This window comes from Brachycentrus maculatus, unplaced genomic scaffold (genome assembly GCF_059751285.1).
Source record: "Brachycentrus maculatus isolate JH-2025_06_01 unplaced genomic scaffold, ASM5975128v1 h1tg000267l, whole genome shotgun sequence".
Taxonomy (NCBI): Eukaryota; Metazoa; Arthropoda; class Insecta; order Trichoptera; family Brachycentridae; genus Brachycentrus; species Brachycentrus maculatus.
Genome location: NW_028281018.1, coordinates 163,816 through 176,749, shown reverse-complemented (window position 1 = coordinate 176,749; position 12,934 = coordinate 163,816). Strand labels below are relative to the sequence as shown.

Below are 12,934 nucleotides of genomic sequence, written 5' to 3'. Positions count from 1 at the left end.
TATTTAAATTAATTAGTTCTGCGCTTTTTGTACCGGTCCTGGGTGAAATTAAATAAATATGACAGCGAAATTATTTTTACCCCCTGAAAATCGAATCCGGGACCTCCAGCAAAGTAGTAAAATTCATTTACCACTTCACCTTCTCTTAGCCTTCCGTTATTTATATTGTTTAATATTTATGGGCATATATACAGTTATCTATTAAATTTGATTATTCAGATGTATCGTTTACCTTGACACAACATGAACATAATGTATTCTCGTTTATTAGATATGTATGTATTTTATAAATATTTATATTGATTATCAATATGGTAGTCTAAGATCTCGTTAATAATTATAGCAACTTTACTAAAGTCCATAACTTATTTTAATATTCATAACATGTCGCGTGAAAATATACGCGAAGAAACATTTGCGAATTAAAAATAATAAATAATGAAGCACTGTTTTATGAGCATTCCGAATAATGGTTATACTTTTGGAAAAAAATAGTTTATAATGTTTATAAAAACAACAGAATAATAATGAACGTAACAAACTAAAAAAACAATGTTTTAATAACGAAAAATTGGATGTAAAATATGTAAGAATTTAGTAAAAATGTAAAAATAATTACTTGTACATAATAATATATAGTAAAGTAACATTTCAAATATATTTTTTAGGATTAACCCGCTATATTAAAAGCTCTGTTAAAAGAGCTTTTCAGCAGATGCAATAGGGGTAGGAAAAGAAGATATGAAAATAATGCACACCACTTTTTCACGATTTACATTTACTAAATTCAGTTCGTATATTTCATACAATTTCACGCGAGATGTTTTTTAACCAAAACTGGTAGGCCTATAAAATAGAAAGCAAACCAGTATTTTAATCATTGAATATTAGTTCTTAATTGATCAATCAGATCCACTTTTTAAAAAAACTATAAATTAACTTCCTTACATAAATTAAAAAAATAGGAAATATGTCACTGAAATAAAGTTAAAATATTTATTTCAGTGATAGCTATACATTTTGCTATGCAGGTAAATTTCAGGCAGTTTTAACGCAGAAATAGCTGCTACTGAAATAAAACATTATGTTCTTAGTACAGGTAACCGTGAATTCAAAACCTACAAAATGTGTTTTTTAAACGCTTTTTTAAGTGTATTTTAATTACTCTACTTTTTTCGTAAAAAAAACAGTGTAATTTTTTTCGTAAAAAATTAGCGTAAAATGACAGTAGAAAAATTACCACTAATATGTTTACTTTTCGATTTTGACTAGAATGATATAAGTGTTAAAAAATCGTTAATATTTGTACTTGTAACGAACGGTGCATTTAAAAATGAAGGTTAATAATCCTCACTCACCCCCTTCACCTCGTCGGGTGAAATATTGAAAATTGTTATCTTTTACCTATCGAATTACCATCGATCAGTAATCCCGTGTACTTTCATGCGATACTGATCAGCGCAATAAATGAACATAAACGCAGCCCAGTTAAGCTAAACGAAATTTCCAGGGATAATTATTAGAAATTTGAATAACTTTGTATTTTTTGTACTTTTTCTTTGCTTCGGTTTGTTCCAAAACAGAAACGCCAAAATAATAGAATTTCTTTTTTTTAGCACAAACGATTGATATATATTTTTTGACGAATTCTTACCAATACTACAAGAAAATATATAATTGTACTCGCTGAAAATGTCAGCGAAACACGCAATACCTATGCTCAAATTCGCGAAAGTTGAAGGATCGAAGACGAGTTACAATAGGATTTTTTTATTACTAATTTTCGTTTTGTTAAAAAAATTCCTTAGTGGTCCGGTACTTAGTAATCCGGGACTGGTCTTTGTGACTTCAATCGGACAGACTCGTGTCTAGCAGTCAAAAGGTTAATAGAGACATTGTTTACAAATATCACCCTGCCAATATATCGCTCACTCCTTTCAAGAACGACATAAATTGAAAATTGTCAATTTTCACTTGTGCTTGTTTTCGGAATGCCCAAAAAATATACTATATCCCAGCAAAAGCGGCATATTTTTAACTTAATATTTACCCGCTACAAGGCAGAAAATGTTGTTTTTGGATTATGAAGAAAATGTATTGTTTAATTAATTTTTGAATATACTAAATATTTTTCAAATGTAGAAAAAAACTTCAGCTTTCACCTTAAAAGATCTGTTGCACAGTAAAAAGTTCAATAAGTGGCTTGATATTTATTTTTAATACATTGCATAATATTTTTAAACTTTAAAAACGTTCTCCTGAAAAATCAAGTTTTTTGATTTATGACGTTCTTGAAAGGAGTGAGCGATATGTTATATACGTATCGCGAATTCATGCATGTCTACCTTTGTAAAGTCAGAATAATCCAGTTTTTCTAGTTTGGGTGGGATTTATCCACAAAATTCCGACCATATGTGGTCTTCAAAGCTGCTCTCCCTAACCTGTTTGGTGTGTCCTTTAAACGTCTCTTCAGATTTTATTTTCCCGAGGAAAATTACCGAGTGAGCCTTAAAACTTGTGGCGTTCACGACGGCATATACGTATGGCAGTGTTAACACCTATGAACGAGATATCAAAGGTGCTAAATGAAGCTTTTAAATTATTTTGATTGTACTATCGAAAATTTTATGTCAATATGCTCTCATTCACATTGAGCACGAGGCTATACCTGTACACTGAATGAACGGACGATTTGGAATCATCTATAATATCCATCTGTAAGTCTTTATAAGCAATTCTCAAATACCCGCAACATATTGCTCTTATATAATAAAAAACCAACTGTTTAGTTTTTTCCATATAAATTTTATTTGACCAGTGACCGGGTTTTGCAGTAACCGACATCATCAGACTGGTGATAAAAATTTGGTGATGAAAAAAAAGAAAACAATATAGTTATTATTTTATTATATAAAACTCATTTCCACCAACAAATGTCAAAACAAAACTTACATATCGCTCACTCCTTTCAAGAACGTCATAAATCAAAAAACTTGATTTTTCAGGAGAACATTTTTAAAGTTTAAAAATACAATACAATGTATAAAAAATAAATATCAAGCCACTTATTGAACTTTTTACTGGGCAACGGATCTTTTTAGGTAAAACCTGAACGTTTTTTCTCCATTTGAAAAATATTTAGTATTTTTTTAAAAAATAATTAAACCATACATTTTCTTCAAAATGCAAAAACAACACTTTCTGCCCTTTAGCGGGCAAAGATTAAGTTAAAAATATGCCGCTTTTGCTGGGATATAGTACATTTTCTGGGCATTCCGAAGACATGCACAACTGAAAACTGTCGATTTTTGATTTATGACGTTCTTGAAAGGAGTGAGCGATATATCTCTTAAATTTCATTGAAGATAAATAATTGTTCTTAAAATAAATACATTATAATTTTAATATTTTATACTAATTTATTATGATTTATTCACTCAGACACTGGATTATTTACTCAACGGGTGATATCAATATTATAAGTATCTCAACTTAAAATAAAACTTCTATCTGTTTTTAATATAAAAGATGATGGAAGTCTTAGCGTCCAAGGACTTACGATATGGTATTTGGCTGGCTTAAGTGATCGCTTCATGCACTTGTGTAACGATTACCATTCTGCATGAATGAGCAAAAGGCGAAGATAAGAATAGGTAATTTTTATTCATGACCAAACTCAATATGCCTGATAATAAGTAGGTAATCATCTTGTTTGTTCTATAAAATATTTAAAATAAATTAAAAAATAATTCATTACTAGTAATGATAAGTTATATGTAAATGTTATTTAACGATACCTTTTGCTTTACATATATCGCTCACTCCTTTCAAGAACGTCATAAATCAAAAAAACTTAAACTTTAAAAATATAACACAATGTATTAAAAATAAATATCAAGCCACTTATTGAACTTTTTACTGTGCAACAGATCTTTCTAGGTAAAACCTGAAGGTATTTTCCCCATTCGTAAAATATTTAGTATATTAAAAAAATAATTAAATAATACCTTTTCTTCAAAATGCAAAAACAACGTTTTCTGCCCTGCAGCGGGTAAATATTAAGTTAATAATATGGCTCTTTTTCTGGGATATAGTACATTTTCTGGGCATTCCGAAAACATGCACAACTGAAAATTGACGATTTTTGATTTATGACGTTCTTGAAAGAAGTGAGCGATATGCCTACTTCTAATTGAATGCTTATTAATAATTTTTTTATGGAAAATAACTAGTAAATTGCCATCAGTTAAGATACAATAGTTGTTTATATTAATTATATGAAAACAATAATGAAATCTAGCTTTATTAAATGTGTCACTGAATGACATATTCACAATGCCTCTCTAACATTATGACTACGATGCGATAAAATTCCCATTTTAAACAGGGAACAATTTTTGAACAAAGAACAGGGAACAGGGATGTAATTTTTGTTGTTTGTAATAAACATGGACTCTTAAAAATAATTTTATTCAAAACACAAACGCCTTTTTTATGGATACAAAGGTTAAACAGTTTAAAACTGTTTATTATATGGGGTGACGCAACTTAAACTTCGATTGTAAATCATTTTTTTTACAAGTTTTTTTAGTATCATATTTATTGGTATCAATATGATTAGCATACGTTTGGAGTTTTTAAATCTCAAGTGTACGCCAATAATTCAAAAACTATCAATTCCACATTAATCACGTCATTTCAGTGTCGTCAATTTTCTGATAAACTATCATAACTGACTTTTTGTATAATTTTAGTAAACAACACTTTATTTAGGTTTTCTAAGCTTGCGCGCGTTCAAGTAGCATGCCTGTATCTTTTACCGTTACAATGATATTGAGTATAAAAAAGTAAATTCGGTGTATTTTTTGTATTTTTTTAAAACATTTATTTTAAACGAAAATATTGTATGCAATTCGGCTCAGCTCCGTCTGAGCCTAAAAGTCAAAATACACCATCACTTTTTTTTTAAATTCGTTTAAAATAGTTAAATAATATTAAAATAAATAGTTACGTAGTTAAAATATACAATTTGATTAATTTTCTAGACATTTCTACTTTTGACATACCTTAAAACTAGTTACGCTGTTCCTCTCCAAAGAAAAGACTACACGCTTGTGCTTGAAGAGGGACTTAAACTATGCAATTGTTTATTGTCTATACTTTCGAATGATATAAAAGGTCTTTTCTTTGTATTTATTTTCAATCAACCTGCATATATGTTATGTGTATACGTATACATATATTAAAAACGCCCTTCTGTAATATATCTCCAAACAAAGATACGACATTCTCTACTGGCAGGAGAGTGAAATTTCTTCAAATAAATATATATCGGGGGTATACTGGCAAAAAACGTTTACTCTAAAATCCCTGTTTGAATAATCCCTGTTATTTAAAGCTTTTAGCCTGAATAAAATACCCGCTATTAAACTTATCAAAAGTTGAATTTACTTTTAAAACCACATAATATTATATATATATGACTTTTCAAATTACTTGTATTTTGTCAGTTTATGGAACGTTGAAAACTTTATAATATGCATCATTAAGTCAAAATTGCATATTTTCGAGTTAACGTTTTTTACCAGTCCACACACGATATGCAGATACGTATCCATTTATCATCTCTTATTGAAAAAATCTTCAAAGAGTCATCATACGTGACGGTGCCAAGTTGGCCAAATTACCATGCTTTTAAATAAAACAAAGAAATATCTGTGAATATAGTGAAAATATTTCTTATTAGTTTTTAGTTTGAGGACCCCTATTATCATCCCCTATTTTATGGTGTTTTTGATTTCATTACTGTTTATTTTTTCAGCTCAACTGTTGCTGTTCTACCTCATTTTCTACTCAGCTCTGGTGTCCTTATTCGCCATCTCTATGAAGGGGCTACTTGCTACTATCAGCGACACAGAGCCCAAATGGAAACTTGATAGTTCTATTATAGGTAATATTAACTTTTGAATTTATTAACTAACCATCACGCCGCTTCCGCAGGTTTGGGCAGAGAGAAATGTTACACCGCTCTGTCTGCAAGCAATCTTCGCCTGTTCATACCTTCCGACCTTACCACGTATTTCAAATATTTGATTTTGCTAAGTTTTTTTTCTGCTCCTATTTCCAACTACATACATTCACCTTATAATTTTGTTTTACTTTCGTTCTTCACTCATTCGTTCCACATGCCCAAACCAACTCAACACACATTTCTTAATTTTTATGTATGATGCTTATCTCAGCCTGGCATTCTTTCCTTATATCATCCATTCGAACATCTATTTTTTATAGAATGTTATATTTGAAAATGTGATATTTATTTTTATTCAAGGAATCATTCACCTGATTAGTATAATAATAACCGCCAAATGGCTACTATACTGATAATCCTAGTTTCAATTCCCAGGGGGAACAAATAAATTAAGGTGTATTTTTCACTCTGATGTATGTATATTTACTTAATACAAACACAAGAAGATTTATATAAATGACGTTCTAGGTACTTTGTTTTGCATTCATTTGATGTCCGCATCCATAGTATAGTGGTTAGCACATTTGGCTACCATGTTGGAGATCCCAGGTTCAACTCCCAGGGGGGGGCAAAATAAATATAATTGTTTTTTCACTCTAATATTTATTCAATATTACCCAGGACCGGTACCTGAAGCGGAGGGCTGATCACCCTTCCTTCATGTGTTAGCGATTAAGATAACATTGCGTTTATATGATGCAGTGCCCTATGCATAAGGGTTTAAATAATAAGTTTTCACTTTTACATTTATTTACTATTAGGTACTGTAGCACAAGACTGATCACCTTGCTTTTTTTATAATTAACGATCTATGTAAGTACCATTGCATCTTTTTGATGTTAGCTTGTTAATTAGTTAAAACTTTCCTTTCGCTGTATTAGTAGAATTCTCTCCAAGACCATATATGAACAGGTATGTCGATGTGTGATAAACAATACACACGCGTATTTAATGAAGTGAAAAAATCGATAACATCTCATCATGATATGCATAGTTGATACTAACTAGTTCGGAAAATCCCCGCGGATTCGCCGAAATCATATTATTTCAATAACCGGTTCTCCTTGAAGATCGTTATCACGCGTGTAAATAATGTCCGCGTGTGTTTCTAAACGATAATGCGAAATATGAGCATTCGCTATGCCACATTTCCATGAATCTATCGTCAGTAGATAGGTCAATCACATTTTGCGCATATTAATCAGAGTTAAGCACTTAATTTGTTTTTCGCTTGAAACAAGTTTTTTGTTGTTGCATTAATGCGATATTCATTTGTTTTTTTTTTCGTTGCCAAAATGAAGTGGATTAGGCTACAAGAATGTTTGTTATTTTTATTTAATATATACAAGATACATAGTGTTTAGAGCGTAAGGTCCTGGGTTTGATTCCGAGAAGGGTAAAGAAAAAGTACTAAATGTTTTAACTCTAATATCTATTTAATATTACCTCGGATTAGTCCGCCTCTGTGGTGTAATGGTTAATGCGTTTAGCTACCGTGCTGGAGGTCCCGGGTTCGATTCCCAGGGGGGGGGGTGAAAATAAATACTAGTGATTTTACACTCCGATATTTATTTAATATTACCCTGGACTGGTCCCTGAAGCGCAGGAATTATCACCTTGCCTTAATATAAGTAACGATCAAAATAATACTGCGCCAATACGATGCAGTGCCCTACGCATCATTGGGTACGGATAAGGGTTAGAAAAAGAAGAAGGAAGTACCTGAAGCGCAGGACTGATCACCTCACCTTCGTGTATTTAACGATTAACACTGCTTCTATACGATGAAGTGCCTTATGCACCACTGGGTACGGGTAACGGTTAAAATAAGAAGAAACCCGTAAGAAATTAACCTTTCCGGGAGTACAAAAATTAATATCCGTCTTTCTCTGGGGATTGGTTTCATTTTCATGGAAAATTTTTTTTTCATTAAATCGATGCATGATGAATAAAGAAATTATGTTAAAATATATATTTTTTAAGGGATGCCTATTCGAAATATTTTTCAATTATTACAAAATTACACACAAATATCCACAGATGTCATTGCTATACAAGTTACATCACACTAACTGACAGACGGACTTCGACGTTCATTAACGTTCATACTCCTTTAAGGAAAATTCGCACTGACGTTCATTTACGTCCATACTCCCGGACTGGTTAAAGTAATTTTAACACGTAAGATATCATTCTATTGAAATTATTTATTGTTTTATTATATTTATTCATAGATTTTCATTTGATTTCATAGGTACGAATCCCGGGGTTGGCTTCCGACCCTTATCCAACATCACAGAAGAGGGATCTCTTATCTGGTACGATTCCAAAAATCAGACGCAAATACAAAAATGGGTCCAACTGCTTAACGAATTTTTATTCCGTGAGTATCTAAACTTTCACCTTCATTATTATTATTATTTAACCCGAATAGATTGTTGTCACGATGTTGGTTTATTGGCTATTAAATTAATATGAAAAATCACAAGAGTATCTATAACATTCTTATTGAAATCTGTAGAGAAGTAAGGGAGATATTAAGGTTTAAACTTTAGATATTTGAATAAAACGAAAAACGTGCGTTCGGATACGTCATCAAATTTCCGTCATCGAACGTTTAATGACGTCATATGGTTTATTGTCTTTGTTTTATAGAGCTGTAATAGTAGTAGTGTGGATTGTTTGTTTACCACTACACTACCATTTGTGTTATACAAATATGAGGGGTCGGGGGAGGGGTGGAAGGTGGACCATAGACATCAACAAATAGAGCGGCCAATAATTAAGCAATGTTACCAAAATTAAAATAAGCTCAACGTTTCTGTGACGTCATTCATTACTAACTTACGAAAATAATGTATTTACTAAGGCGAATTTTTTACAAGAAAATGATGAATGAAAATATTGTTCATATCGGCTGTTATAAACCCAAAACGAGTCTAATACAATCCTTTATAGGTTGAGTATGTTAAATTAGATATTCCTCCCGTCTGATAATGATCCGTTCTCCGTCCAATAATATTATTGTTTATTTCGTATGACAGAGCATTGTAACAAATAAATAATTCTCGTATTGGTTTATTGACTTGTGATTTTGTATGAGCAAAGGTTTATTCAGTTGTTTTTGTGATAACGTTTCATTCACTCTTCGTTAGTTTTGCGTCGGCCTTGTTCGTCATTCATTCATTCCTCAGAAAATTTCTAAAACTTATAGCATTGCACTGAGAGACAAATGTCATTATTATCCTACATTTTAAAACTGAATTCGTCAAGGCACGATGAACCCAAGGCCATATGATTCTAGAGGCTTCATACCTTTCTACCTCTTGACAAACCCTTTTTTTAGACGGGAGTTGCATTTATTTATTTACCTTGCTTATTATGTACAAGGTTTTACATTACATTAAGTGGATTTTTGTTACTTTTAGCTAAATTAAATCTTTTATTTTAATATGTGTTGGGAACAAGAGGGATAATCTAGTGTGTGTGGGCTAATATCAGAAACTTATCAGCATTTCCTCTGCAGCAGGAGGAAACCACGTAAAACTCCTCAGGAGAAGTCGGATTGTTGACTATCGTCAACAACCTTCCGTTTCTTTAGAAGAGAGTTCGGTATTTCGTGTTCTAACTTGGTTTATGGTACCAATGTCCTCAACTATTTTTATCATGTATGATACCACCTCTCGTGAGAATTCCTTATGAATTATCACGGATCCGACTTCTTGACTTCCATATTCTTCTTCATCCATGTCGAAATGTCAAAATGTAAAAACAATTCCTTATTGGAGAAACCCAGATTTGTGAACAAGGATTTTGACACACCCAAAATGATGTGAATAAAAAAAACTGGTCAAATTATCAGCTGTATAAAACTTGAAAATCATATTTCAAAGGTGGAGAAACCCAGATTTGTACACACGCAAACAATTGTGTTTTTTTCCGTTTTTTTTGTTTGATTTTTACGTCAAAAATATATCGTTCACTAAAGTGTGGCGGTTTTCAGAGTACGTAAGCCCCGAGACCCTGCCCGGCGGGGGGCGAAACCAGGTGGTGTGCGACTTCGATCGCCCCCCGGGTGCCGGAAACGTGTGTGCTGTGGATGTGCGCGCATGGCACCCCTGCACTCCCAACGCGTCCTATTCCTACGACCACTCTTCGCCTTGCATCTTCCTCAAGCTCAATAAGGTAACCAAAGATCTTTATTTACATGTTGTGTATACACACCAGGTAGTCTCCCATAACTTTATTGAGAACTTTGTTTTGTTATAATTTTAATAAAATCCGAATAAAACAATCATTTGTGTCGGTTTGTGGTCCACGTTTCTGGGTTCGAACCCACTCTACCACAATTTGATACCTATTTTTAGTAAACCACTTAGACTCACAGAATATGTAAGTATGATATTATAGTATTTTTGTAATACTCTTTTTTTATATGTACGAGTATATATAATAAAATACAAATCACGTTAAAAATATTTGACGCCAGTTGAACTGTAGTAATATCTATCACAATTATATATGTATATATATATATATATATATATATATATATATATATATATATATATATATATATATATATATATATATATATATATATGTATATATATATATATATATTTGTGCGCGTGTGTGTGTACATATATAATTTATAAAAATATCTAATTAAGCATTACATCCTTGAAATGATTTACACGATTATTCGTAGTAAAAAAAAAACTTTTAATATAGGCGATTTAAGAAGATAACGTTTATTACTTTCATTTATCTTATCTGTATTTTTACAATAACGTGCACTCGGGAGATATCATAACTTTACACGGTCCAAATCGGTATCGTTATCAACTCTCTTACTGAAAAAATGTATTAAATGTACTTAATGTTTGAATTTAATATACATACACTCCCGAAATCGGTGATGTCGTTAATTTTGTCGTTGACGTAACGATAAAATACTAATTAACATTTTTTTTAGATATACGGATGGATGCCGGAGTTCTATGACGACCCGAATACTCTACCCGAAGACATGCCAATTAACTTAAAGGAATACATCGCCAAATTGCCAGCTAACAAGGTAAATCCAAAAATAAAAGTAAAAAATATCCATTTTTAAACTAAATTTTACTTTGTAAATACCACTATTTTGACAAGTAGTATTTACCGAAATAGTGGTATTTACCAAGAAAAACTTAAATTAAAAACGCATAGATATTACCACAAAGTGATACGAAATAATGAAAATTATATATCCTCCGCATCTTTCTGGGTTTTATTTTTATTATATTTTTTTTATAATCACAGCAGGTTTATTATTAATATTAATTCATATTTATTTATTAATTAATAATTAATATAAATATTCAGTGTTTTCTTCCTGTAAGATTACAAGGCATGTAACGACTGTATTGATAGAACAGATAGAACTCACAGAACGGTTTATCGCCAGCTCGATTTGTACCTATTTTATTTTTAAATGGTCATTTTAGATAATTATCGAATTTATCAATTTACACTTTTACTTTTATATTTTCTAAGAAGACGATAAAAATATTAATCAACAGATTATTATCGATACGCGTTTTTTAACTGAAGATATAAAATATTTTCAACATTTTTATTTTATTTTACATAACGGAATTTGTTTTTTCCCTATTTTAAAACAGTAGAAATTCTAAGATAAATACCGCTATAAAATAATGAAAATTAGTAATGTTTGATGTCTAGTTATTACGTAAAAATAAATATATACTTATTAGCACTTTTAGCAATTTCTGTTCATAAAATATAATTTTATCGATTTATGCGCACTTTTTTTAGAATATACATTGAAATTGTTTTTTTTTTAGAATATATATTGAAAAATAATATATCTTTTTTTTTACTCCTTACCTTTCAATGACTGTTCTTTTCAAAACTATATATTTATTTAGAACAAAAGATTATTCTTTAATACAGAAACGGTGTTTTAAGCAAAAAATTCAATCACGTCAAATGTTATTTGGGTTTAAAGAAAATAAAGCTGTGATTTATCGTATATTGGGTTTTAAGAATTCTATTTTTTTATGAATTTATATTTATTTTGATGTGGTTTCCAGAGAAAGCAAGTTTGGATATCGTGCAATGGAGACAGCCCTGTGGACCGAGAGCTCCTGACTGGGGGAATGGACTATGTTCCTGAACACGGCTTCCCGTCCTACTACTTCCCGTACATCAACACTCCGGGCTACCTCAGTCCGCTTGTTGCTGTGCGCCTACTCCGCCCGGCAAGTAAGTGGAAATCACAGGGAAATTAGACGCGAAATTATCCGTTCGATAAGAAACATCAATGATATATAGCTCACTCCTTTCAAGAACGTCAAAAATCAAAAATAGCCCATTTTCAGTTGTGCATGTTTTCGGAATGCCCAGAAAATGTATTATATCCCATCAAAAGAGGCATATTTTTAACTTAATATTTACCCGCTACAGGGCAGAAAGTGTTGTTTTTGCATTTTGAAGAAAACGTATTGTTTAATTATTTTTTTAAATAAACTAAATATTTTTCTAATGGAGAAAGAACCTTCCGGTTTTACCTAAAAAGATCTATTGCACAGTAAAAAGTTCAATAAGTGGCTTGATATTTATTTTAATACATTGTATTATATTTTTAAACTTTAAAAACGTTCTCCTGAAAAATCAAGTTTTTTTTTATTTATGACGTTCTTGAAAGGAGTGAGCGATATGTGAGGGATGAAAATAGGATGCAGACATATTGTATTCCTAGGCAAATTGAAAGGTAAACGAATCATAGTGAGAAGGCATATTTCCTGAGCGAATTTTACGCGTGCGGTGGTTTGACTTACTGAGAAATGAAGAGATAAGGCGTATGACGCAAAAAATCTTGGTCATAACTGTCGT

The 12,934-nt window shown here is 31.3% G+C and overlaps 1 protein-coding gene across 1 annotated transcript in view; it reads left to right on the top strand.

The window, feature by feature from the left end:
- The window catches only part of LOC148305630 (sodium/potassium-transporting ATPase subunit beta-1-like), a 36,792-nt gene that overhangs the window by 16,758 nt on the left and 7,100 nt on the right, over positions 1–12,934 (top strand). The window contains exons 2-6 of the mRNA XM_088266397.1: positions 5,822–5,950; positions 8,286–8,414; positions 10,035–10,216; positions 11,010–11,111; positions 12,133–12,304. Of these exons, the coding sequence (XP_088122523.1) occupies positions 5,822–5,950; positions 8,286–8,414; positions 10,035–10,216; positions 11,010–11,111; positions 12,133–12,304 (714 nt within the window). The remainder of the gene's footprint in view (positions 1–5,821; positions 5,951–8,285; positions 8,415–10,034; positions 10,217–11,009; positions 11,112–12,132; positions 12,305–12,934) is intronic.